At 51.9% G+C, this 23,358-nt stretch overlaps 8 protein-coding genes across 8 annotated transcripts; 4 read left to right on the top strand and 4 right to left on the bottom strand.

The window, feature by feature from the left end:
• Positions 1-267: 267 nt before the first annotated feature.
• Positions 268-2,040, bottom strand: hosA (histone deacetylase HOS2; the record flags this gene model as incomplete). Its single annotated transcript, XM_056930989.1, has 1 exon — positions 268-2,040. One exon carries the CDS (start codon positions 2,038-2,040, stop codon positions 268-270), a length of 1,773 nt encoding a protein of 590 aa, XP_056793020.1.
• A 1,522-nt stretch (positions 2,041-3,562) lies between these two features.
• N7539_001385 (Zn(II)2Cys6 transcription factor domain-containing protein) lies at positions 3,563-5,522 on the top strand (the record flags this gene model as incomplete). The annotated part of the gene is made up of 4 exons (XM_056930988.1): positions 3,563-3,622; positions 3,700-4,287; positions 4,367-4,507; positions 4,590-5,522. The coding sequence occupies 4 exons, from the start codon at positions 3,563-3,565 to the stop codon at positions 5,520-5,522; spliced, it is 1,722 nt and encodes a 573-aa protein (XP_056793019.1).
• Positions 5,523-6,473: 951 nt separating this feature from the next.
• Positions 6,474-7,463, top strand: N7539_001384 (isocitrate lyase/PEP mutase family protein; the record flags this gene model as incomplete). Its single annotated transcript, XM_056930987.1, has 2 exons — positions 6,474-6,608; positions 6,684-7,463. The coding sequence occupies 2 exons, from the start codon at positions 6,474-6,476 to the stop codon at positions 7,461-7,463; spliced, it is 915 nt and encodes a 304-aa protein (XP_056793018.1).
• A 3,309-nt stretch (positions 7,464-10,772) lies between these two features.
• Positions 10,773-11,006, bottom strand: N7539_001383 (uncharacterized protein; the record flags this gene model as incomplete). The annotated part of the gene is made up of 1 exon (XM_056930986.1): positions 10,773-11,006. One exon carries the CDS (start codon positions 11,004-11,006, stop codon positions 10,773-10,775), a length of 234 nt encoding a protein of 77 aa, XP_056793017.1.
• A 732-nt stretch (positions 11,007-11,738) lies between these two features.
• Positions 11,739-12,764, top strand: aspf4 (allergen Asp F4; the record flags this gene model as incomplete). Its single annotated transcript, XM_056930985.1, has 1 exon — positions 11,739-12,764. The coding sequence occupies one exon, from the start codon at positions 11,739-11,741 to the stop codon at positions 12,762-12,764; it is 1,026 nt and encodes a 341-aa protein (XP_056793016.1).
• A 1,788-nt stretch (positions 12,765-14,552) lies between these two features.
• Positions 14,553-18,955, top strand: N7539_001381 (DUF3433 domain-containing protein; the record flags this gene model as incomplete). Its single annotated transcript, XM_056930984.1, has 4 exons — positions 14,553-16,911; positions 16,965-17,491; positions 17,641-18,026; positions 18,094-18,955. 4 exons carry the CDS (start codon positions 14,553-14,555, stop codon positions 18,953-18,955), a joined length of 4,134 nt encoding a protein of 1,377 aa, XP_056793015.1.
• Positions 18,956-19,159: 204 nt separating this feature from the next.
• N7539_001380 (uncharacterized protein) lies at positions 19,160-20,720 on the bottom strand (the record flags this gene model as incomplete). The annotated part of the gene is made up of 3 exons (XM_056930983.1): positions 19,160-20,189; positions 20,314-20,452; positions 20,570-20,720. The coding sequence occupies 3 exons, from the start codon at positions 20,718-20,720 to the stop codon at positions 19,160-19,162; spliced, it is 1,320 nt and encodes a 439-aa protein (XP_056793014.1).
• Positions 20,721-21,163: 443 nt separating this feature from the next.
• N7539_001379 (SGNH/GDSL hydrolase family protein) lies at positions 21,164-22,318 on the bottom strand (the record flags this gene model as incomplete). The annotated part of the gene is made up of 3 exons (XM_056930982.1): positions 21,164-21,373; positions 21,445-22,065; positions 22,136-22,318. The coding sequence occupies 3 exons, from the start codon at positions 22,316-22,318 to the stop codon at positions 21,164-21,166; spliced, it is 1,014 nt and encodes a 337-aa protein (XP_056793013.1).
• Positions 22,319-23,358: the final 1,040 nt, after the last annotated feature.

Genomic DNA, 23,358 nt, shown 5'->3' with positions numbered 1-23,358 from the left:
CACGTCCTGATCTCACGAAGATATTCTGAAATACCACGAGATACCTCCTTGAGAGTGAAAGATACCTAATGCTGCGTGTGGTCAATTCTCGATCCATGTAGAAAAAGTGGATCGAGGGTGATATTGTAGGTATTGAGCACTACGACATGGCACAGATTACTTTCATCGTAATTAGAGTTACACTTGAATCTGTCTGATTCATCCATATATGTACGCATCGGTTATGTCAGGGTATATCACAAGGTTCAAAGAAAAACATATCAGACATCAGACACAATCATCGAAGAGCACCCGACCCAGAATGATAGTAAGCTGGACATCCGGGTCGATTAAACAAGCATGCCAGCAAGCTTTAAAAAAAAGAACCTCACAGTCAAAGTAGGTAGGGAACCTCTTTCCCCCAAACACCGAGCTCCACCAAACTCCCCAACACCCTGTGTTTTTCCAAACCGGAAGAAATTTCAAGTGGCAAATCAACAGCGAGACAAAGACAAGGTCCACTTCTATGAATGCTATGAGTACAACTCGCCGCGAGCTCCTGCGCCTCGTTCCAGCTCGCGCCGACGATTGCCACGAGCAATTGAGCCGGCCGAGCCAGGCGTCCCCACGAAATCGGCCGCTCCGCGCGGCCGCGGCCGCAGCGGCGGTACTTGCAGCATAGCCTCCGCCAAAGTGCTCTTCGCGTTCTTCCTCCATCATGGCCGTTTCCTCCTCGATTTCCTTTTCAGTCTCTTCGCGGAGACCAAGGATGTCTGGCGGGATGAAACTCATCTGGACACTTGGGGCGCCCTTGATGTACCGCAGCTGTTCGTGAACGGATTCGACTAGCCCTGCGAGATATGGTTTTGAGTTCTTATTCTCCAGCTTTCGAATCTCCGATAATGGTGGGAACAGCGAGTAATCTGGTCCAAAGTGTGTGCGGAAGGCCACCGAGTCGGGAATGGTGGGATCGAGGAGAGCGTCGGCCTCGAGAAGGATGGAGGTCTCGTGTGCCCAGGCACGAGACACGTTTCGCGGGGTATAACCGCCGCCTCCGACGACGAGGAGGGGCAAGCCGAAGGTTTTCGTAAAGGCGACACAGGCACCGTGCGCGCGTACGTTGAGATTGAAGCATCCCAGTCGGTCGCAACCCAGACTGTCGGCTCCACATTGTAGAACGATCGCACCCGGGTGGTATGTCTCCACACAAGCACCAATCACGTTGTGGTAGAGCTGCATGTAGGATTCGTCGTCGATGCCGTCGTTGAGAGGAACATTGATGGAATGATGAGCTCCCGGGTTGAGGGGATGCGTAGGACCGGTGTCATCGAGCGCTCCCGTTCCGGGGAAGAAGTTATCTTTGTCGTACTTGTGGAAAGACACCGTCAGGACACGATCTGTCGACCAGAACGCCTGCTCAACCCCGTCGCCGTGGTGGACGTCAATATCGATGTACATAACTCGGGGGTGGTGGCGCAATAATTGAAGGATTCCGAGAACAATGTCATTGACGTAGCAAAATCCACTGGCTTCTGCCTTCTTCGCGTGATGCAAACCACCGGACCAGTTGATCGCAATCTCGGCCTGGTCGTTGCACAATTTGCGCGCCGCATCGACGGTGCCGCCTGCGTACAACGAGCAGTAGTTGTACAGGCCGTCAAAGATGGGACAATCGTCTCCGAAATTGAAACGCACCACGTTGTCGCTTTGCTCGGCACGTTCCATGTCGCCCGGCATCACCTGGCGCAAGAAGTCCAAGTAGTCGCCCTCGTGAAATTCAGCCATCTCTTCGTAGGTTGCCGCCCGCGCGAGGTAGAGGTCCATGGCGTGGTGCATCCCGTATGCCATGACAAGCTGTTTTGTCAAGGTGAGTCGCCATGGTTTCATGGGATGTGACTGGCCAAAATGATGTGCTTCTACGGCCGGATTGGCGTGCCATGACACGCGATACCCTTTGGGCCGGGGTACTTGATACAGCTGGCGTTCGTGGTTGGATTTTTGGTCCAAGCTCAGCGTTGTGGATGGCGCATCATATTCTTGAACGATAGTCGAGCGCGCCATCGATGGAGGAGGGAGGGGAAGAGGAGGAAAAGGAGAAGAGCGGACGATTGGGGGTGAGAAATCGTCAGCACGAGGACAATGGGAGTGCACTAGCTGTGGAGCATTTGGTTCATGTCAGAATGGCGGAATTCGGGGAGGTGGAAATTTGAATCTGGAGTCGCTTCCTCTACCGATGCACGAGAGGTTAATGACGGGTCAATGTCCATGGGTCCCATTCTACTAGTGGAAGGTCGAGATGGCGCTGACTAAGACGATCTGCCGCGGCTCGGCGCAAATGGGTGGAGGAGCCTCTCAGACTTCTGGTCTCTATTCGTGAATCGCACGACAGATGATCCAGGATCCAGCCCTCACAAACTTTATCCATGGGATTGTTCGCTCTCAAGAGCTCCCTTTCCGGAGATTCGTAGTCCATTTCTCATGCATGCTTTGCCTACGAGACCGAGAATTCCCCTGACCGATTCTTGGTACTCATGCGACGGGTATATGAGACTATGAGCATTGAACACCCTTCACTGGTATGGGATCTTGGTTCACTTAGCTCTTGTGTTGTGGTCGTACTGCTACTGTCGTGGTCAGGCTGAGAGTCGCTCCTCTCATGTAGTGAGGATCGAAAGGAGCACGTATGGTCGCATATAATTTGAGACATCCCAGGACTCAACATGGCAGCAAAGCGACAGAGCCCGTTTACTCTTCGGCTGAGATGAGAGTCGCAGAAGGGCCAGTGCGCGAATCTATAGTTTGGTTCCGGTGAAGATTACCTCCATTCAGAATTCCTACTTCTTTGGTCGACGTCGCCAGCGCTTTACTTTGCAAAAGTTTACCCACTCGGATCCCGAGACAAGCGCCAACTCTCCCTCAATGCAAAATCCCACGCGCGTTGGTCGACAACAAACCAATCCGCACTTCAGTTCTCATGGCGTCTGTGTCGGTCGACTCTATCGGGTGCAAAGTCCAAACATCCAACAGTCCCCCCCCCCCCCCCAACCCCAACATACAACGTCACACGGACAGAGACCAACATGACTGGAGAGGTCCATTTGGAAATGGCGGTCCACTTATGTGAAGTCGAAGTATCCACCATGGTGACCATGCACCTCTTTCGCCCCGCGACGGTCGAGGTAAGCTCTCTCGGTGGAGATTTTGGCGTGCGTGAGGGTACGCAGTGAACGCACTACTCAGTACTCACGTTACATTGCATAGTGCGCTAATGCGCGACGCCGCAAAGTCCTCCAAAGTGTAGGGCCGACAACCATCGACCCTTGTCCATTTTCAGCGAACGAGATCGACAGTGGGGAGGTGTTGCCGGGTAGAGATAATCATGACTCTTCCCTTCTCTGTTAAAGGAGGACAAGTACCCCCCTCGCACGGGCTACGAAAGGCGATGCCTGCCAAGGTCCTTTGAGAGCTTATTTTCTGCTTAACTCATGTTTTTTGAGTTCAACCTCAACCGCAGCGCAAATGAGCTAGACACTCTCCTCTGGTCACAACAACTTGTTGAACGTCAACGCGCGCATCGGTCGAGATGGGTGGCACGCCGTGGCACTCGAAAGGATGCATCGCATGTCGCAAACGGAAAGTCAAGGTTCGTGTTGACTGAGATCCCTCGGAAAGATGCACCATGGTCCAGAAGGAACAATCTAATGGGATTCACGCTCAAAGTGTGATGAACAAGAACCCGAATGCGCCCGGTGCATTAAACGAGGGGTCAAGTGTCCCGGGTACATTAGGACTCGCATCTACATCCACCACCCGTCAGTCAAGTACCGCGATGAAGCCAGAACTGCCATCCCTATTTCTCAGTCTCAATTCCAATCCTCGGCGCAACAACTATGTGGACCGTTGGCTCGCTCACAAGCAGCGAATGTTGTCCAGCAGACGACGCCGGCCCCATTGATCCAGCCTTTGCCCTCAGGAAGTACCTGGCAATCCCGCCCAATGGTGCGCGAGCAGATCTTCAGCTCTTTTTTGAGTCTTCTGTTTGGCGAAACCCATCCAATGTCCGCCCTCAATATATGGCAATACCTTATCTTAAGCTTCGGGCAACTTCCTCGCAGGTCCGGGACGCTTGACCGAGCGCTCTCGGCGATGTCATGTCTCTATTTGGGCAAGATGAACAACGACGATCGCCTGTTTCACTATGGTCTGAATCTCTACGGTGCAGCTATCCAAAACGTCAAGAGCTCTGTCTTACGGAACACGTGCGATGCGGATACGATCTATACCACTGTCATCTTTCAGGATCTAGAGGTAGGAGATCGGAGGATGTCACTACTTTGAGGCATCTCTGCTGGCGAGAACTGTCTGACGTGAAAAAAAAAATGTCTAGTCATACTGTTGTTCATTTGATTTCCGCACTTTCTTAGCGCATACTCAAGGGACAAGTGCCATCCTGCACTGTCATCGTGACTCGTTGCCTCGGAACCCGCTGCTGGATGCCATTTACAACCAGCATCAGAAGATGCGCCTGGTATGCACATCGAGGTTTCACTTTTCAAAGAAACAGCCCAGCCCTACTGTCATCGTCGAGCTACCTGCTGACTTTGCGTAAGATGATTGCGACAGCGGGTGTGAACATTACAGAGGAGGAACATCAATACCTGACAAACTCAATCGACGGACGCTCCACCGCCGTATCCAAATTATTCGCCATGTATGCAGAGTTCGGCCCTCTGTCGGCCATGCTCAATCGCACCGAGATTGACGATCCTGAACAGCGGGCAAAAGCGCTTGGAGCTTGCCTGATGCAAGAAGAGAAAATTCGCGCTTGGTACGCGCAGTATGTCACCCCCCACAGTATGTTTATTTGCGAGGCCAAAGATTGCAACACGGACAAGCTGCCATCCACAGAGCGACTCTTTGGTTCAGGGTATCGATTTTCGTCCCTTGATGATGCCAGAATGCACCACTATTACTTTGTGGCACTCGCGACCGTGCAGCCTTGGATTCAGAGGCTGCAAAGATGGGCTCAGCCCCAGCCCACAGCCACCATGGGTCTTTCGGCTCCAGTCACGACACCACCTCACAGCGAAGGACAACATGAGATACCTGAGTTCCTCGCCGACGAGCTATGTCGCATGATGCCATATTATGCCAAGAATACAGATCAACTATCCGCCACTGGGATGCTGTTGTTCCCGGTGGTCGCGGCAATCAAGATCTATATTGGACTGGGCCGTTTGGAGAAGTTTACGTGGTGCCTCAACGCCCTTCGCTTGATAGGGTATCGAGGCTTGTCGATGTGTAATCGACTGATTGACGTGTACTCGAATTGCTGGAACAACCGCAACATCGACCCATGGCCGATACCCTGTCGGTCGCTGCGGGACGACATGACCCTTTTTGAGCGTTCAGCAGAGTCGCAGAACGCATGTGCAAGCAATGAAACACCGCGTAGCCCTGTTTCGGAAGGTAGGAATATTGCGAAGGCTGCACAGTCTCTGCGAAATGTTGTACCAGAGAGGTCGGTCAACAGCTCTGAATAATTGGGATTCTATCATTTGGATCGAATCATGGCGCAAGATATGTAAAGCACCGAGGAGGAGAGAAAGATTTCCTAGAACACACCTGCGTTGATGTGGTGTTAGAGATGGTTTGAACCGCTCTACAATCACCGTGCAAACAACAGGTTCGATTCTGTCATATTGGGACCAAGCGAATCAGCCATGGGCTAGACTGGTTCGTCTACCGAGCTGAATACTCCTGTGCCGACAGCATTTCAAGGACAAAATCATCGAAAAATGATCGTGTCGTCAAATCAAGTCGTGGCCCGACCAATTGGTCTTGGATCTACGACGGAGTTCAAATATGTACAACGGCGATTCATGCTGGTAGATCGAAAACTTGGCTTGGGCGCTCTCCACATCTGCGAGCATACCTTTATGCGGCTCGTGGCACAACGTTCCTGGAGCAGTAAGTTGCACCTCCATATATCATCGAACAAGGCTGTCTTGATTGTTCCCGCTTCCGCCACCACGCAATATCACGAAGCCGTATCGTTGTCCTGGCCACATTCGTTCGATCGACACAACATGACTCGCCACAACGGTTCGGATGAATAGAGAATGCGAAAAATCCCCGAGATATATGCGATGACATAATCACTTCCCGGTATCGGCAACACGGCAGTGGGACAGTGGAGAGCAGTGCGCTTCACCACGGAAGAGACTTCATTGGTTGAGTACTCCAAAGATTGGGCACGCAGGCAAAAAATGATGGAGGGGGTGGAAACCATCAGGAAAATTGGAGATGATCGGTAATCCACGGCCGAAGGCAGCAAGGAGGCCTACCTTATAAGAGAAAAGGTGACGGCGCTGCGTCGGCGTGTCAGTGATCAGTGCCAAGTGAAGCATTTTCACTGAACCATCTGACCTCGCTGTTTGGAGAGCCTAAAGCTACTTAGTACTAGCCGCTCCTCACGAATACACGACGTCATCATGTCCGTCAATACTGGCGCAAGCAATCTGCGAAAGGTTCTGGAAGATCCCAACGGCTTCGTGTGTGCTCCTGGTGTATACGATGGCCTTTCTGCGCGAATGGCGCTCGGGGCTGGATTTGATGCACTTTACATGGTGAGCAAGCGCAATCTTCACCCTCCTCAAAAGTCTCGAATGAACCACTATCTCTCTAACGTGATTCTTCTCTAGACTGGCGCAGGAACCGCCGCCTCGGTCCATGGACAGGCAGATCTCGGCATCTGCACCCTCAACGACATGCGCGCCAATGCCGAGATGATCGCCAATCTCTCACCTAGCACTCCGCTTATCGCCGACGCAGACACCGGCTACGGCGGACCGATTATGGTGGCCCGCACGACGGAGCAGTACGCCCGGGCAGGCGTCGCAGGTTTCCACATCGAAGACCAAGTGCAAACGAAACGATGTGGCCATCTCGGTGGCAAGCAACTCGTCGATCTCCCTACCTATACTACTCGCATCCGTGCGGCCGTGCAGGCACGCAAGCGCATCGGCAGCGACATCGTGGTGATTGCGCGGACTGACGCCCTGCAGTCCCTCGGGTATGATGAGAGCTTGACGCGATTGCGTGCCGCTCGCGATGCGGGTGCAGATATGGGATTCTTGGAGGGTGTATCTTCACGAGAGATGGCGGCACAGGCGGTGCAGGATCTTGCGCCGTGGCCCTTGTTGCTGAACATGGTAGAGCATGGTGCTACGCCGTCGCTCACGGCGCAGGAGGCAATGGAGTTGGGATTCAAGATGATTATCTTCCCTTTTGCGACGATCGGGCCTGCTTTGACGGCGATGAGGGAGGGACTGGAGAAGTTGAAGCGTCTGGGACTACCGGGCCTCGACCCCGAGTTGACCCCGCAGATGTTATTCCGTGTCTGCGGGCTGGACGAAAGCGTCAAGTTGGACGCTGATGCTGGCGGTGCTGCATTTGAGGGAGGCGTGGATCTGCAAAAGTGAAGCTGCTCCCTCTCATGTTCTTCCTCTTATGTCTCAACGAGTATAAATGTTCCCTCTGGTCCTCTAGGGTTGCCGATAGGCGGGCCTGATCCGGTGTCTCTTTTCTTTGCCTGCACTCCGCAGTAGTGTATCTGCGTTGGTGTTGCTGTAAATAGCATTTTTGTCGCCCTTGATCATGACCACCCGAGCCTGTGAGCTTTCCAAGAGCAGGTACGTATGCAATGGGCTATGCCATCGGGTCTCGACTACCAAGTGTCCTCGTAAATGGACGAGCAGACTGCGCCCGACTTAACTCGGCACACATTACTGCAATAGTGCAATGGGGGCATCCAACAGGAAAGCACCCGCAGCGACATCGTAAGCGATAGGTCGGCCAGGATAAAAATAACTTTGACCGTCGCAGAACACTCTATCCTAGCGCGACCGCGCATGCGCGTTGAGTCTGCTCAAGAATAGGAGTGGACCTCATCCACTGCGTAGTGCGGACGCCGGACAGACACCCGGTCACGGGACTTTTCCAGTTTTCAACCGTACTCGACCTCCACGCGGGCAATGGCGGTGTTTCAAGAGTACTTCCCTGGCCGCTGGCGTGCCGGAACGTCCGTCATAGCGATCGGGGGTGTTTCCAGGGCTCGCTTCCCGCTTCATCCATTGGGTCGCTGGACAACTCAAAATAAACCGTGTTCTATGTTCTATGATGAACTTGTGTATCTGCCAACCTCTAGAGTCTCGACTTGAAACTACTCCAAGATATCTGCATGTGTAGGTCACTAGGTAAGTGTGTATTAAGGTAATTGTAACTAGTTAAGCGCAGACCAGCCACCAGACATGGATGGGTAAGACTAGGGTAGACACTAGATAGACACCAGCTGTACTTTGTAACCTTGAAGGGGTTCAGGCTAAATCTCAAGTACCGGGCGGTTTCCGTCCCAAGTCTTCAGACAGCTAGACAGTGCCGGGCGCGGCGTGCAGTATTTTATCTTCATGGTTCTAGCCTGGAGGGGAACATGGGATGTGAGAGACCAAGCTGATAAAACGTATGTAGTTGCAAGGATGTTTCAATGAGGACTAGTTTTCCAGATTGCGTCGGAGGACTGAAGTCTTGCATGAGATCCAATTTAGCCCTGACTGGACACCTCTGGATTTCCAAAGTGATGATCAATCTTATCAACCTCCATTCCAGTGTCCACTACCATCTCTCCGTCATTTCTTCCCGCTCTTGGGACTGGGAGTCACCTCTCTTCAGGATGGTCTTCGGGCTTCCCCCGGGGCTGTTTACCCAAATCTGCAGGTGGAAGCCTCAACTCCATCGTGGCAAAAGGTCTTGGCTCAACTTACACTCAATGGCATCAATCCTTGCTGACATAATTGACGTGATTCAATGTTACACAACCCTAGTCTAAAAAGGCTTAGTCGGTTATATCGATATCCATCTTGGCATCTACAGTACAGTAGCACTGTATATTTTGCAACACACAGAATCTGCCGAGGCTTGAGTCACTCGATGAATAGATGAATCGTAGCCTAGTCCAAGCCTCCCAGAGGATCTATCAGATCCAGATGTATGCGGTGTTGCACACTTTGTCATCGGTCACAGACAGCCCGCGGGTGGCGCGGGAGAGACTCGAATTGAATACAAGGCAAGTTAGTAACTTACGCAAAAACAGATAACTACCAGTACCACAGATGGTCGTCCTCCTCAGCCCGGAATCCACTTGACGCTCTCCATCAAGCCCGTCCCGTCCGTTGAGAAAGTGCCAGCTATGGAAGTGTGACGTCGTTGCGCACAGCCATCCATATGGTATACTCATACATAGAACCATGGACGGGGCATGTGAGCTGGTCATTTATATTGTGACAGTATGTCGGTGAACGGAAGATGGCAGTCATCGGTTAGTCTTTGTGTGAAAACATGAATGTCCAAAATCCACATCGTTGGCCTTCGGCGACCGCTCGGTGGGCCATGCCGGGGTACCAAGCAGCGGACCGGTGGACGTTTTCCGATCGCAACGCGAGAATGGAGCCGGTTTTGTTTCCAAAGGGAATATTTGACGAATCTTCAGCTTGGGGTCTGACTATCTAATGCAAGAAGTGCATGTAAATAACTAGCACCATAGTTATCTTTGAGTGACAGACTCGCACGATTTACATAAATGGATTAATCGCAAAGGAACTTGCTTTCATAGGGTAAAGGCGATGGATCGATTCTCCATTTGCTACGTGTCGAACACGATTCCATACGAGCACCAACCAGGTAGAAGATTCTAGGCCCTATATATCGGGCATGACTCGGTCGATGATGACCTGTCCAGGATGAGTGTTTTTACATCTAGGTGATTCAAAGACAAGAGAAGAAGGCTACCATGTTAGCAAATAGGTGCCGTATACACAAGACGGCCGTAGTGATCTTCGTGAAGCAATGGTAGATCCAAGTAAAAAGACTGTAAATTACAATCAGTGGTCCGATTTCCACAGTAAATATCGCGTGCGCCACGTCAGCGCAGGAGGGCTGCTCAGGAGCCCAGACTGCATTTGTTCCTTGGATGGGGAGCAGCCCGGATGGAGTCTTCCCGAGGCCGATCATAGACGATCTTGGACCACCGGGGCAAGGTGTGGAAAGATTACACTCCCTGTCGGGCTCAATAGGACTCATAGTGATATGATGGTCATAATTATGGTACCACAGTAGTATTGTGAGTGAATAGCTGGTGAAGTTGTGACGCTTCGCCTGGCACCTGCACTGTTGATGAATCTCCAGCTCTCTGGTCGGGCTCCAACATTCCAACGGCCAAGCATTCCTAGAGGAACACGTGTTTGACAGCATTATTCGGCAGTATTATTGTCGATAAATCGCCCAAAGTATGAATTCAAATCAGACGTCTCTTGTCACCTTGTGTCATCATGGTCGGTGTGGTTCTCTGATGTGTTATCAATTGACTCCATTCACCTTGTCACTTGGATTGAATCGGTTTCTCACAAAGAGTGTAAAATTACACTAGGACAGTAATTAAACTGAAAGCTCACCTCAATCTCATGATTTCCAGTGCAGCTGGCGACTGGCGTAGGCTGTGTCCGACTGTACGCCCCTGGGAAATTCAGAAGAAAGAGGGAGAGGCGCCCGGTTCTCTGGGTGACAATCCGATCGGAGGTGGCTTGGGTCACTTGTACCTTTGTCCGATTCACACATCCCACGTTCAGGGCTGGTCACCGGTACCCTCTCCCCCCTTCTTGATGTTGTTCAATATCCAGTCCCCCGTGCATGTCAAATAGAACTGTTCCTGAAAAACGCTGCTTCCCGTTCGGCCCCTTTCAATGTTTTGAGACTTGGTGTTTTCCGGGACGCGAGGATGAGCCAGTACCATGGGTCTGACCATCCCACTCCCCAATCACACTCTGGGAGGATCCCCAATCGGGCAGGTAGACTCCACCTCCTGCCAGGAACCACCAGGTACACCGCCAATCACCAGCAGCCTGCCCCTGAGGTTCCAGAAGTCCCGACATGCTGCGGGATTTCGGTTGGTCCAGTTCTTCAGGCTGAACCATTTTGGGCGTCTGGACTCTGCCCTCGGGATGCATCTGGATTCTGGACCGCCAGTGAGCATGACACACACGCACACACGGCACACGGCCACACGCCTGGAATCTCGTAATTTCATACGGGCAACACGGAAACACACCGTCAGACGGTCAGAGAGTGTCACAAACCTGACCCAAACACTCGTCATGTATGGTATTGCTCGGGCAGAATCTCGGTGGCCAGGCGCCATCAGGCTGCAGCACCATCCCAGCACGCCCACAGGCCGTCAGAATCCAAGGCGTGGTGCCTGAAAACAGTGGAAATGGGGGTGTTCACCGCAGGACTCGGTATGGTGCTGACAGGCCCATAACAGAATCTGATACTGTACCTGTGTACCATAACAATCCTATTACTGCTATACACCTCCAGTTGCAGTAGTAACATATTACCCACAAGCAAAAATCAGTCAGGCACAGCGTTCACACACCGTTTAGGTTCACTCACCTTATTACCATCGACGCCCCCGTCCCTGTCCTTTCCCTTTTCCTCCTTCTCTCTCCCTCAGGTCCTGCAAAACCCACACTCCTTACCATCCCAATTGCTCTTCAGCTTTCGAGTGTATCTTCGCTCAGTCACTCCTTCACCCCTTTTGCGTTTGCCAGGATCTTTCTTCCCACGGGACCATCTTCCACTCTGCAATCCCCGCCAGAAGACCCGATCTCCCAATTCATCAAAAGAAACCACAACCCTCGTCCACAATGCTGGTCAAGAACTCTCTTTTGCTCGCTGCGGCTCTGACCGCTGGCTCGGCTGCCGCCCGCATGCACGGCCATGAGCGCCGGCACGCTCACCACAAGGCCCAGATGGAGCCCATTGTCGAGGTCGAGAAGCGTGCTGTCGGCGATGTCGTCCACGCCGTGATCGACGGTGTCCTTCAGACTTGGATCAACGAGTGGTCTGGCGAGAGCGCAACCAGCTCTGCTACCACCTTCGCCGTTGCCACCTCTGCGCCCACCACCATCGTCTCTGTCCCCACTATCACTGCGGCTCCCACCCACTCCCAGGCTCCTAGTGCCATCGAGTCCATGGTCCCTGCTCATACCGCCACTCCTGGATCCAGCGGCTCATGGTCTGACCTCCCCGCCAACGGCCAGTACACTCGTGCTGGATTTGGCGTCAACAACTGTGACAAGTCTCAGGATGGCGCCCTTGGCGTAATGTGGAGTGGCAACACCGGTCTACCCTGGGGTAGCAACATCATTGAGGTGGAGGAGAATGTCGCCAACCAGTACAAGCACGTCGTCCGCTTTGAGGGCAGTGAGAGTGATGACTGGACTGTTGTCGTCTGGAACAAGAAGGGTCCCGATGGAAAGATGGATGGCTTCTTCCACCCCAACAAGGCCTTGACCTTCACTGTAGGTGCCGGCCAGGTCAAGTATGTCGCCATTGATACCGATTCCACTGGTGGCTGGGCCGCCTGGAAGGGCGATGAGATGCCTCTGAGCCAGTACGGTAGCTATGCCGCCACCTGGGGTGAATTCACCATGCGCGACTCCCCGAACTTCACTTCTTGGGATGTGTCTTGCATCCAGGCCCAGAACGCTGGCAAGGAGATCCAGGGTATGCGCATCTGCCAGCACGATGGCTCAACCTGCTCCACCATCACCAAGAACATGGGCACTGTGCAGGATGCCTACACCTCTGCCGAGACCGATATCAACGGCATTGGTGGCAATGTCAAGGTTGAGGCCATCCGTCTGGTTGTCAACCTCGACTATGCTTAGATTCCTGGTTATGCTTTCCGGGAGTCAGCGTGATTCCCAACCCCTTTTCTCCCTTCCCGCACGCGATCTCAATGCCGGTCAATGAGTGTTCATACCTTGGCGGCTGATTGGTCTTTTCCCCATCTTTCTCTTCCTGTGCCACGGCCGTTCATTTTTTCTTTAGCTTCGACTCTGGAAATCCTTGGATGTTTTTTGTATCTTTCCCATGGCTTCATGTACATACACCTATTTTCTCTTTCTCCAAGCTTCAGTCCAAGTTGTCCCCATGTCCTCTTTCGTCTTTAGAACTCACTCTTAGTTCCGAGCTTGAGCGCGTTGTATTGTACTTCTGTTCTTCCACCACCTTGTTGTACAGGTATCAATACCTGCGATCTTGTAGATTTTAGCCTTTGTGCAGGGATGAAAGGTCCAACATACCCGCAAGACCCTGTACAGGAAGCGCTGGATGAATCGCTAGCTTGTTCATTGACTTCAAGACAGACCAGCATTGGAACCAGAGTTGGATCTGTTGGCCACGTCTTCAGGCAAGCAGTCAATGGCAGTGGTCCTGTGAGGCCCGGCGGAGTTGGCTTACGCGGGGGAATCAGTTTCAAACAAGCAGTCCGAACATCAGATTGCAACTTTCCGAAGGTTGATCATTGCTTCCCTCTCGGCATCCCCCGCTCGAGTCTTTCATAGCCCAGTGCACAATGACCTTCAGCTAGTCGACAATCGACATACACGTGCAAGTTGCAAAAATAACAACGATGCTCGTACCGGACTCGAGTGGTGGCTTGTGTCGCCCCCTTGATATGGTCGATCATTCTCAAACTCGTCCAAGATGGCATGCACCGTGGCGCTATACTGCACGTCAGATGCGCACAAGAAGCCCCGTCACGCCAACTGAACGATGGATCATTGCATTGGGACAGGTATCCCATTTGCCCAGCTTGGGCAGTAGTTCATCCACCAGAAGGGGTCACATGGCTTGGAAGTTCATTTTCTGGCTTGAGGAGGTTCTTTTACGTCTCTCTTATACTATCAGCATGAGTGAGAGCACCAAGGCTCGGCCCCCAGACTTCAATCAACGGTCTGGCCCCCGGTGCCGCCAAGCTTGACCCTAGCAATAATTAACGCGACTTCCAAACGCAGGAAAGGGCACTAAGAGCACGCTTCTGCACGCTACATCCGTTGGTCACAGCGGTTTCGCGCCATCTGGTCTCGGCGCTAAGGCTCGAACCCCAACAGGCCCGATGCCCGCTCCGCCGGCTGGGGCCGGCGGCAGATCGCCCGCCATGCTAAACATCAATCGGGTCAAGCTTGCGGACGTTCGCTCTCTCAATGCGACATCGCCTGCACTAGCGGGTGGACTCCATCATTTCAGTGAAATGAAGGACTCGAGAAGGTACAGGGATGTACACGCCTGGCCACACATGGACTTTCTACACTACTGGCGGAACGACAGATGGCATTGTGCTCGGCCTCGCTACTAGACGGGGGCCAAAGATCGCCCAAAGTTGAGAGAGATGACTCGGTCTTTGCCGCTGAGTCCGCGGCTACCTGAAGTTACACTTCAGTACCTTGATAGGGAAGTCCTGTGCTGGCCGAATCGAAAATGCATGCCAACTGCTTTTCCAAAACGGGGCCCATCTCCGAGATGAGGTCGATAGGGACTGTGATTATAATAAGGAAGCCACCCCTGCTGATAGGAGTACGATGCTTGGTATGACTCGAGCTCAATACTCGCAAGCACTATTGGCACTGGTCGAAATCTAGCGGGTTGGTGTACCTCCATTGTGGTACATTATCATGGCGGCAAGAAAGTACAGTCGGGGTGAAGACCGCACGGTGCTTAGCACGACTCAAACATTCTTCTCACCAAATGTCCGGCCAGGTCGCTCCTCATCACCAACTTCAAACAATTCTCGAGTTTCGAGCATCACAAATCAATCAACCAAGAGCGCTCAAGTCACAACAAGACTTGCGAACCATGAACAGGACCAAAAGGCGACAGAGACAGGATGGATTCCATATACACTTCGTTCCGTCTACCTCGGGCTGCTAAGCGTTGTGACATTCAGTCTAGGTCTTGTCACTTTCCTACTGTGGTGGAAGTCTTCAGAGAACTTGGGAGTTGGGTCTGATAACGGATCATCCATGACACTTTTTGGTTGGCGATATAGTCCGACCGCGGTCACCGTGCTCTGGATTCAATTGGTCACAATGCTCTTCGATGATGTGAAAAGAACCGAGCCCTTTGCTCGCCTTGCTCGACCAGAAGGTGCAACAGCTTCAGCAAGCATCTTGGAGATCTCAAGCCCATGGTGGGTCACTTTGTACAGTGGATTCGCGAAGAAAAAGTATGGCCATCGGAGCTGGGTATTAGTGTGTGTATCGATAGTCAATGTCCTTGGGTTTCTCGCGATTTCACCATTGTCATCTGCTTTCCTCAACTCTCAAGAAATGATTGTGCCCCGGACGGTCGACTTCTTCCGCTTTTCTCCGACGTCAACTTCGCCGCTGCCAATTGATGCAGACCAGACAGTACACTTCCGCACCATTGCCAATCTACTGCAGAATGTGTCTACCTCGCCGTGGATCACAGATAACTACACCATACTCCCATTTTGGCCAGCTGATCTCAAGGCTGAGGCGATCACCTCCCTGCCCGTCAACAAACATCAGAGTTGGACAGCAGATACCATGATGTTCGCCAGTAGGCTCACTTGTGAGGAGATGAAGATTGTGGGCCAAAGTGTCGACGGAAGCACCGCAAATCAACGCAATGTGTCAATCACATGGTCATCCTCGGATGGATGTAAGTATGGACTCTCGGTATCGTCGGACTTTTTCACCACGGGCGGGGCTAGTTGGTCTAATACGTCAACTTTCTTCTACTCCCTCGAGACGCTTCTGATGGATGCGAAGCTATCGTGGATTAATTCAAGTGTGTCGTGTGGAAACCGGGAGCTTATCGTCGCAACTGAGCCATGGCCCTCATTGTCAAAACCTGGCAAACATATCGCTCAAATTTGCAGCACGGAATACTTCATGGCCAACGTTTCGGTTACTGTCACACTCAATGGAGAACAATCGGAGATCTCCTTCAACGAAACAGAATTCGAGCGTCGCAAAACTTCAATACCCCACAATATTGTCAACGTTACGCTATTCCAGGACATGACCCTGACCTCAGAATGGAACGCTTACATGATCTCGTCCAACTCATTGATGGGAGGTGCTTCTGTGATTCTCGGTGCTCTATACGACTATAATATGACTAGCCTTGTCAATGACCCAAGATTGGCGAGGTCTGCCGCAATGGCAAAGCAGCGTTTCTTTGGTGAAGCTTTACAGTCGGCCCTTCGCCAAGACAACGCAGCTACAAAGTTCCGAATGAATGCTGAAATTCGGGCTGTTGAGCAGCGAGTCATAGTTCAAGAGGGTCCAGCAATTGCCATGGGCTCTCTTTTCGGCATCTGCTGCTTGCTCTTACTTGTCGTCTGGAGGTCCTCACGCCTGAGCCGCAGGCCACTGAATCTGGATAGAGATCCGGCAACCATCGTCGGAAGTGCCTCTCTTGTCGCTCAAAGTCCACGGACAAGGTCCGGGTTTCAATCACTGAGACAGCCAACAACCGATGATTTACAAAAGAGACTTGGCAATGAACGCTACTACACGGACTTCCGAGGACTGTCCAAGACCAATCCTGATCTGCTGACAAGCGACGAGCCGATGCAGTCAAAAAGTGGCACACCGACACTACTTCGTCTACCTGCACTTCTAGGCATGATCGTCGCATTGATACTTATCATTGCTGGTGTCTGCGTGCTATTTCATTACGCTGGAGCTTCGGACTTGTATCAAAATGCGTTTATCTATCATTTCAACGTTTCATTTCCCGGTGCCAGCATTTCTTCGATCGCGCCCTTCTCGATGATTCCAACGATCTTGGCCATTGGGGTTGGACTCTGGTGGAGTGCTATCGACGAAACTTTTCGTCGACTTCAACCCTACATATCTATGGCAAAACGTGACCAATCTTTCAGACGTGGCGTTTCTCTCTCCTATCAGTCCTCATACTGGTTCTGGGCAGCCTCCAAAGCAGCGCATAACAGACACTGGCTGCTTCTTTTGGTAGCTCTCGGATCTACACTCTCTCCTATATGTGTGTCCATACAACAGAAATTGTGTTTGACTAAAGCTGACCATGTGAAACAGACACAACTGCCATGTCCGCTTTGTTCAATCAGGGCACAGGCGTGCTTGTCACGCCGATCGATTTGAACCGTACTCTTGAAGTACGTCGAATTCCACACATCTACGAGACCAAGCAATCAATGTACCCTGGTGCAGCAATGGACTATCCTACCGCCGTGCTCCAGAGTCTGTACCAAAATCTCTCGTCGTACTATATGTACACTGCAACTGTCCAGTTGGCTCTCAACGGGTCTGAACCAGCTTGGAGTAAAGATGGATGGAGCTTTGTGCCGTTGGACATTAAATCCATCTCTTCTCCGGAATTGCTTGCGAAGCTCGGCGCAAGCCATTCTGACATGCCTTCATCTATACCTCAGGTGAACATCACCTTCACGACACCTGCCATTCGAGGTCGCATCGAATGCAGTGCACCTCCTGCACGTGTGTTTGCGAATCTCACTTCTTGGACCACGTCTACAGATCTTTCCAATCACACTGTGTGGAATAAAAGCACGATTCCTGATGGAGTCAAGGGGGTTACCAATTGGGTAACACGTATAAAGCCAGGCAATTCCCCAGCAGTATAACACCCTTACTACCCGGTCAAAATTGGACTGAATGCCCGGGCTGCACTACTGTTTTCGTCAATCCGGCTATGCTGACCTGCTGCGGAAATGGCAGTACCAACTCCCGCCAGGGTAGCGTTGCAATCGGTTATTGGTCTCCCAACGATGCACTCGACTACTTCTCACCTGTATCGTGGCAGCGAAACTTCACAGCAAAATGGTTTTACGGGAACGCGGTGACAGGCATCAAGTCGAATAAGAACAAGCTCCTCGGCCAGCCCGATGCTGGTCCGTTGTTCCTCTCTCCGCCTTCGCTCTCTTTTTTCAATTGTGAGCCTATTGTCGAGACTGCCAGTGCCAGTATCACTGTCGACCCCTCAAGCGGGGCGATTCAGTCCTTTGTCATCCAAGACACTCCCAGGGTCGCTAAAGATGCCTTTGACGACAACTTCCTTGCTCACAACGGTTCTGTCACCGATCTTCGTGCTGGTTACAGTACGTTCAATGTGACGATCAGGTGAGTCTGAACGTGGACAGCCCCCCTCAAAGAACGATGGATGATTGAGCTAACTCTGTTGATAAAGCTACGGCCATGTTTTCATGAGTACATTGTTGACTTCGGCCGATCTTCAACGATCATCAGGGGTCTCACACACCATTGGCTACAATGTGGAGAGCCTGGATGATAATACTTTCAATATTCGTGACGAGATGCATGGCCTCAATATGGATTTCATGTCCTATTCGATGTACTCGATGGCGAACAAAGACCCACAGGCTCTCCTCGACCCAAAAACATTCGTTAGACTCGCTCAAAAATCATTCACTACCTTTTTCCAGCATTTCGTCAGCAATAACATCTCCATGGCCAACGGAGGCTGGGCCTACCAAACGATCAATGCTAGTTTGCCTTCTGATCTCACTCCGGCTGTTGAATACGTCAACGGATACGCTGCCGGTGCCGTGGCAACTGCATATCAGGATGTCATTCATCCCATCTCGCAAACAAACAGAACAGTTTCGATCAAAGTGGCCCAGCGTGTCCAGCTACTCCAGATGAATGCAATCGCCGTCTGGCTCAGTGTCTCGATTATGGCCTGGCTGATACTTACTACCCTGGTAGTAGCTATTGTACAAAAACAATACTTCGGCCGACTCGTCCGAGATCTTGAAAGTCTCGCCGATGTTCTTGTGCTCATTGCCGGTAGTGCAAACCTGCTGGAGGTGGTTAGGGCTATCGAAGCGGGCCTCATACCTCCGGATCAGTATGAGAAGCTGCGCACACGGCTGGGTTGGTTCATGGATGAAGATGGGGAATTGAGATGGGGCGTGGAGCTGGTGAGCGCATTTGGCGACGGACCACAAGTCGAATGGATCGCCACGCCGTACTTTTCAAAGAAAGGCACGAAGACATGGGGTCTATCGGATGAGAATGTTCAATCTTGAGTATAAAGGGGCATTTTTCCATGGGTTAATGATTCTTCTGCAGAGTCTGAGAGAAGTGTTCCACGACTAGATTGATAGTTTAATATTAAAAATACATTTTTGAAGTTTCAGCCACCGGTTTGCTGTGCAGACAGACGCTGGTCACGCTCTCGCTGCCCGCCATATTCAGGAGAACGAGCTCTCCGGCACTGTCGAACTCTTATCTCACGGGAACCCGGAGAATCCAGCGCCGAGGAAATCGGTTGCAGATCCCGCATCAAAGACGCTTGCCTCCTCCTCTCCTTCCACTTCTTCGACGAATTCCTCGTCGCCCGATCCCGTGGGCCTGATCATGCCAATATAGAACATGTACCCTACAAGAGCGGCGAGTCCTCCAACGACAGTTGCGACAGAAGCATACAGGTCATTCTTGCCCGCGTCGGCAGCTTGAGATACAATCTTCTTCTCCATATCCGACAGCCCTGCGTCCGCTGACTGTGCGCCTTCCTTCAACTTGTTATGGCTGCGAAGGGTACGCACGAGGGGTAGAGATTCGGCCAAGGTGTCGAGAAGGGTGTTGCTGACAGCGACGGCCGAGATTCGGCTAGGAGCTCTCCACGGTAGTAATGAGGATGGCGCCGTTTCTGGTGAGAATGCGTGCGCAATTTCCACTGGTTGTTCGCCGAAGCAAAGACGGCGCATGCGCTCCGTGTAGGCTGTAAGATGCGGGCTTTTCGTCCGCATTGCGTCCCGTAACCAGGGAAAGGTGAGCTCGGGTACCAGAGCAAGTGAGAGATAGCCCAGTGCGATACAGTCCAGGCTGGAGGGTGAGTCGTTCTCGCTGGAGGCCAAGAAATACGACTTGTCCCCAATCATGGCCTCCAATGGCTCGAAGAATTCGCCCGTCAGCGCTTCAAGACGGAAGTGATTGTGCTGTGCTGTGCGGCCGAGTAGTTTCGAGACAGTATCTTGTGGTCGGGGGATCAGGTTCTTGGGCACCCGACCAGCTGCGACTGCGGCCGAGTGTTCGCGCTGGCGCTGCTCTTCCATTGCCTGTATGTCTAACGAGGACAGGCCGAGATGTTCCGTCCGGGCTTTGGCGGCGCTATGCAGCCTCGGTGGTAGGATCCATTGGTTCGGCCATTGGAGGAGACTGCCGTATGCGGGTGATGTGTTGCCGTAGTAGTTCTGGCTACTCACGTACAAGGAGAGATCGATAAGGGTTTGACCGCGGGATTCGATGAAGGAGGAGAATCTGTAGAGCAATGCGCACGGGGGGCGCAATCGAGTCAGCTAGGCTTATTGCGTCGGCATATGGAAGCTAGCCCCCCTAGATTTGATGATTCCTATTGCACAGTGGTCACAGGTTTCATACGTACGCGATGGTGTCAGCGCGCGCCGTTCCCTCCAACAAGCCGTCCAAATCCCATTCCCCATTGGAGTATTGGCGGAGATAGTCCACGATGTTGCGAAACCGGCTCACCCATGTGGAATCATCCTGCAGCGCGGGCAGCTCCCCTGGCACAGAGACAAGTCATTGCATTAGCTTTCCTGTCGCTTTGGAAAGTTGAGCCGTCATGGTCGGAAGGGCAAACGGGGGAAAGATGTGAGGCTTTGAATGATCACGTCACTTACCAGTAGGAGAAACGGAGGGATCACTAGTGGCCACCAGCTCCCACGAGCCCTTGGGAAGGGTCAGCGAGCAATACGCAATCGCCGCAAGACATTGGGCATCGATTGATGGCAGATTGAAGGCCGGTCCCCACACATGCAATTGTAGCACCATGATTGTTTTGATTGAGGGAACCGCGACTCGGGCGGACTTTCTGGATCTTCATGGATCGACTAGAATGGTCGAATGGGCGAATCACGTGTGTCTGACTATTGACGGGCCCGACGGCTTCCCCCCAACGTCGATATGGCGGACGGAACATACATAAAAATGTTCAATGAAGAAATTCCACTTTGGAAATATGAAAGTATTACGGTTTTAGAGTTTCAATATGTACTCGAGTAAGTAAAGTGGTGCGTCAAGGACCTTTGTCCAGCCAGTTACGCTTGTATCCATCATTAGTCCAAACGTGTGTTCCCCCAAGTCACATGCGGAGTTGGAGAGCGGTGGTCTTAGCTACAAGACCGCACGCCGAACAAATTGATCTTCGTAAACATCTTGACAACAACTCAATAGGCAAACGGCAGACCGGCATCTTGCCATGAACACAAGTCGCTCTACCAATATGTCGTCCATTTACTCTTGCCAGTCAAAACATCAACAAATTCCCTTGCAATGACTCGGTCTGTCTGCTCGCTTGGATGCAGCTCATCGTACCACAAATAGCTATCCCAGTCTTTCGACGGCGTGTCGGCAGCCATGCCCGTGACATTCAGTGGTGCGGATCCATTCAGGTAAGCCGACGGGTTATGCCAAATGTCCGACATCTTGATGCGTGTCATGGTTAGCGACGGGATCTCTATCCTTGATCGCTCGAGAAGGAAAGGAAATATCCTACCAGCGAGTGCACGTCAAACAGGGCAAAGTGACTTCCCTTGTATCTGCGATGGATCTTTAGCTCATATGGGATCTGGAACTTGTAGATGTCGTTGACAAGCGTGCTATATTGCCTCATTTTCTCACTGATCTGAGTGAGATTAGAATTGTATTGAGTCTTCTCCGGCCAGTATCTGGGTCGAGCGAGACCGCCATTCTCGGGTGTGGCATATTGCGGAGTCAATTCCAAAGGAGCAATGTTCATGAGCACAAATCGTCGCGCTCCGACAGCATGCAGTCGATCGAGTTGCTCAAAGACGCAGTCGACATAGCTGGACAAGGGTAATCCTGCGGGCTGCGAGTCGGTGAAGAACACTCCATTGCCAATATCATTTGTCCCGATCCAGATCGCATAAACGGCCTCATGGTTGGATCGCAGGACCTGCTTCGGGTCACGAGAGCGAAAGTAGTCTTGATCGGCCAGGAAAGCGGGAATCTGAGCTTGTTTCACTCCGTTTCGAGGCGAGGAAGCAAAGACGGAATCGCAGACTGCGCCGGACACGGCATAGTCGTAGACTGTTGCTCCAGAGTATTGATGAACGTACTCGGGCCAGACGCGTCCGCCTGTGGAGGTGACATTCCCCTGCAATTTGCTGTTAGTATGGTAAGCATTCGCATCGGCCTAGCATACTAAGTAGGTTCGGATTAAGAACCGGCACCGCGACTATTCCATTCGAATTCGGCCGATACTGATATACTCTTTGATCGGTGTAGCTATCCCCGAAAATGACCACCGGCGGGATATGTTTAGATGTGAAGAATGGAATTGCAAGACCGCAATGAGCCAGCAGCCCTAAGCAAGCCACGGCTTGTGCCACGGTGAGCCGATGTTTCATGCTGACTTATATCACGCTGATTGACTGTTTTTCTGCTGTCGAATGATCAGGAGTCAGTGAGAGAACGCTACTATGTCTCAAGTTCCGGCCGGCCCTATTTGCGAAAACGCCGAAAGCAACGTCGAGACAAGCAGAGGACCTTGGGAACACCGGGATCAAGTCTCTTGAATAGCATGATCGCTCATCATGCAAACCGTCAGACCGGCTATTTACGTGTGCAGATTCAACTCCCGAAAGAGGTTATGTATCTGCATAATTGGAGGGAATATGCAACTTGAGATGCTGTGAGTCGACTGAGACAAATTCCTCCTTGCACCCGGCAAAAGAGATGTTCTGCGAACTTCAAGTTGGGGTGCATGAAGAATGACATCATTGGCGATCGTACCCGCATCTTCATCCCCAGACCACCGTGGTCCATTGATCCAGACTCGATCTAGTTGTAATCCTCTCTTTAGCCATGACTCGCCGTGCTGACGTGGATACGAATTGATTGGTGGAAGTCGATCTGATCGACGAGGACAGCGGTGTCCTTCACCCCGCATTTTCTGCATTGCTGTTACATCGCTGGTGGCTCGGGCCGCACAGGAAGCAGTCGAGTCTTTACATCCCGGAGGCTCTTCGAAGGGGTTTCACTTCAAGAGCATCTCCTGCAGAGGTTGAAGGGTGTTGAAAATGCGCCCGTATTGTCTCTCTCGAAGATGAACACCTGACCCTTCGTTGTTCAGAGTCACTTGCATCAAGGGGCATGCCCTGCAGATCGACCATCGTGTAGGCACGACATTTTATAAAATCAGCTGGTGGTAGCCAAGTATCGAACGTCGGTCTCATCTTGAGGCTCCGCTTCACAGACAGGCGTCATTCGGAATGTTTAGTGAGCGCGATCACTCTGAGTTTGAACTGGAAATGCGTGACTTGAGGCTGCTTTGAGCAGGGGGAGAAAGACACCTGTCAATCCTTCTTGTGATGTTTGAAAAGGAAAGACTGCAAAGAATTCAGAATTTAGCGCATGTGCAAATAATTATGCACACTTGAGCTCAATT

This window comes from Penicillium diatomitis (assembly GCF_028827545.1).
Source record: "Penicillium diatomitis strain IBT 30728 chromosome Unknown utg000002l_segment0_segment0, whole genome shotgun sequence".
NCBI classification, from domain to species: domain Eukaryota; kingdom Fungi; phylum Ascomycota; class Eurotiomycetes; order Eurotiales; family Aspergillaceae; genus Penicillium; species Penicillium diatomitis.
The sequence above is the reverse complement of the archived record's forward strand: the minus strand, read 5'-3'. Positions and strand labels throughout refer to the sequence as shown.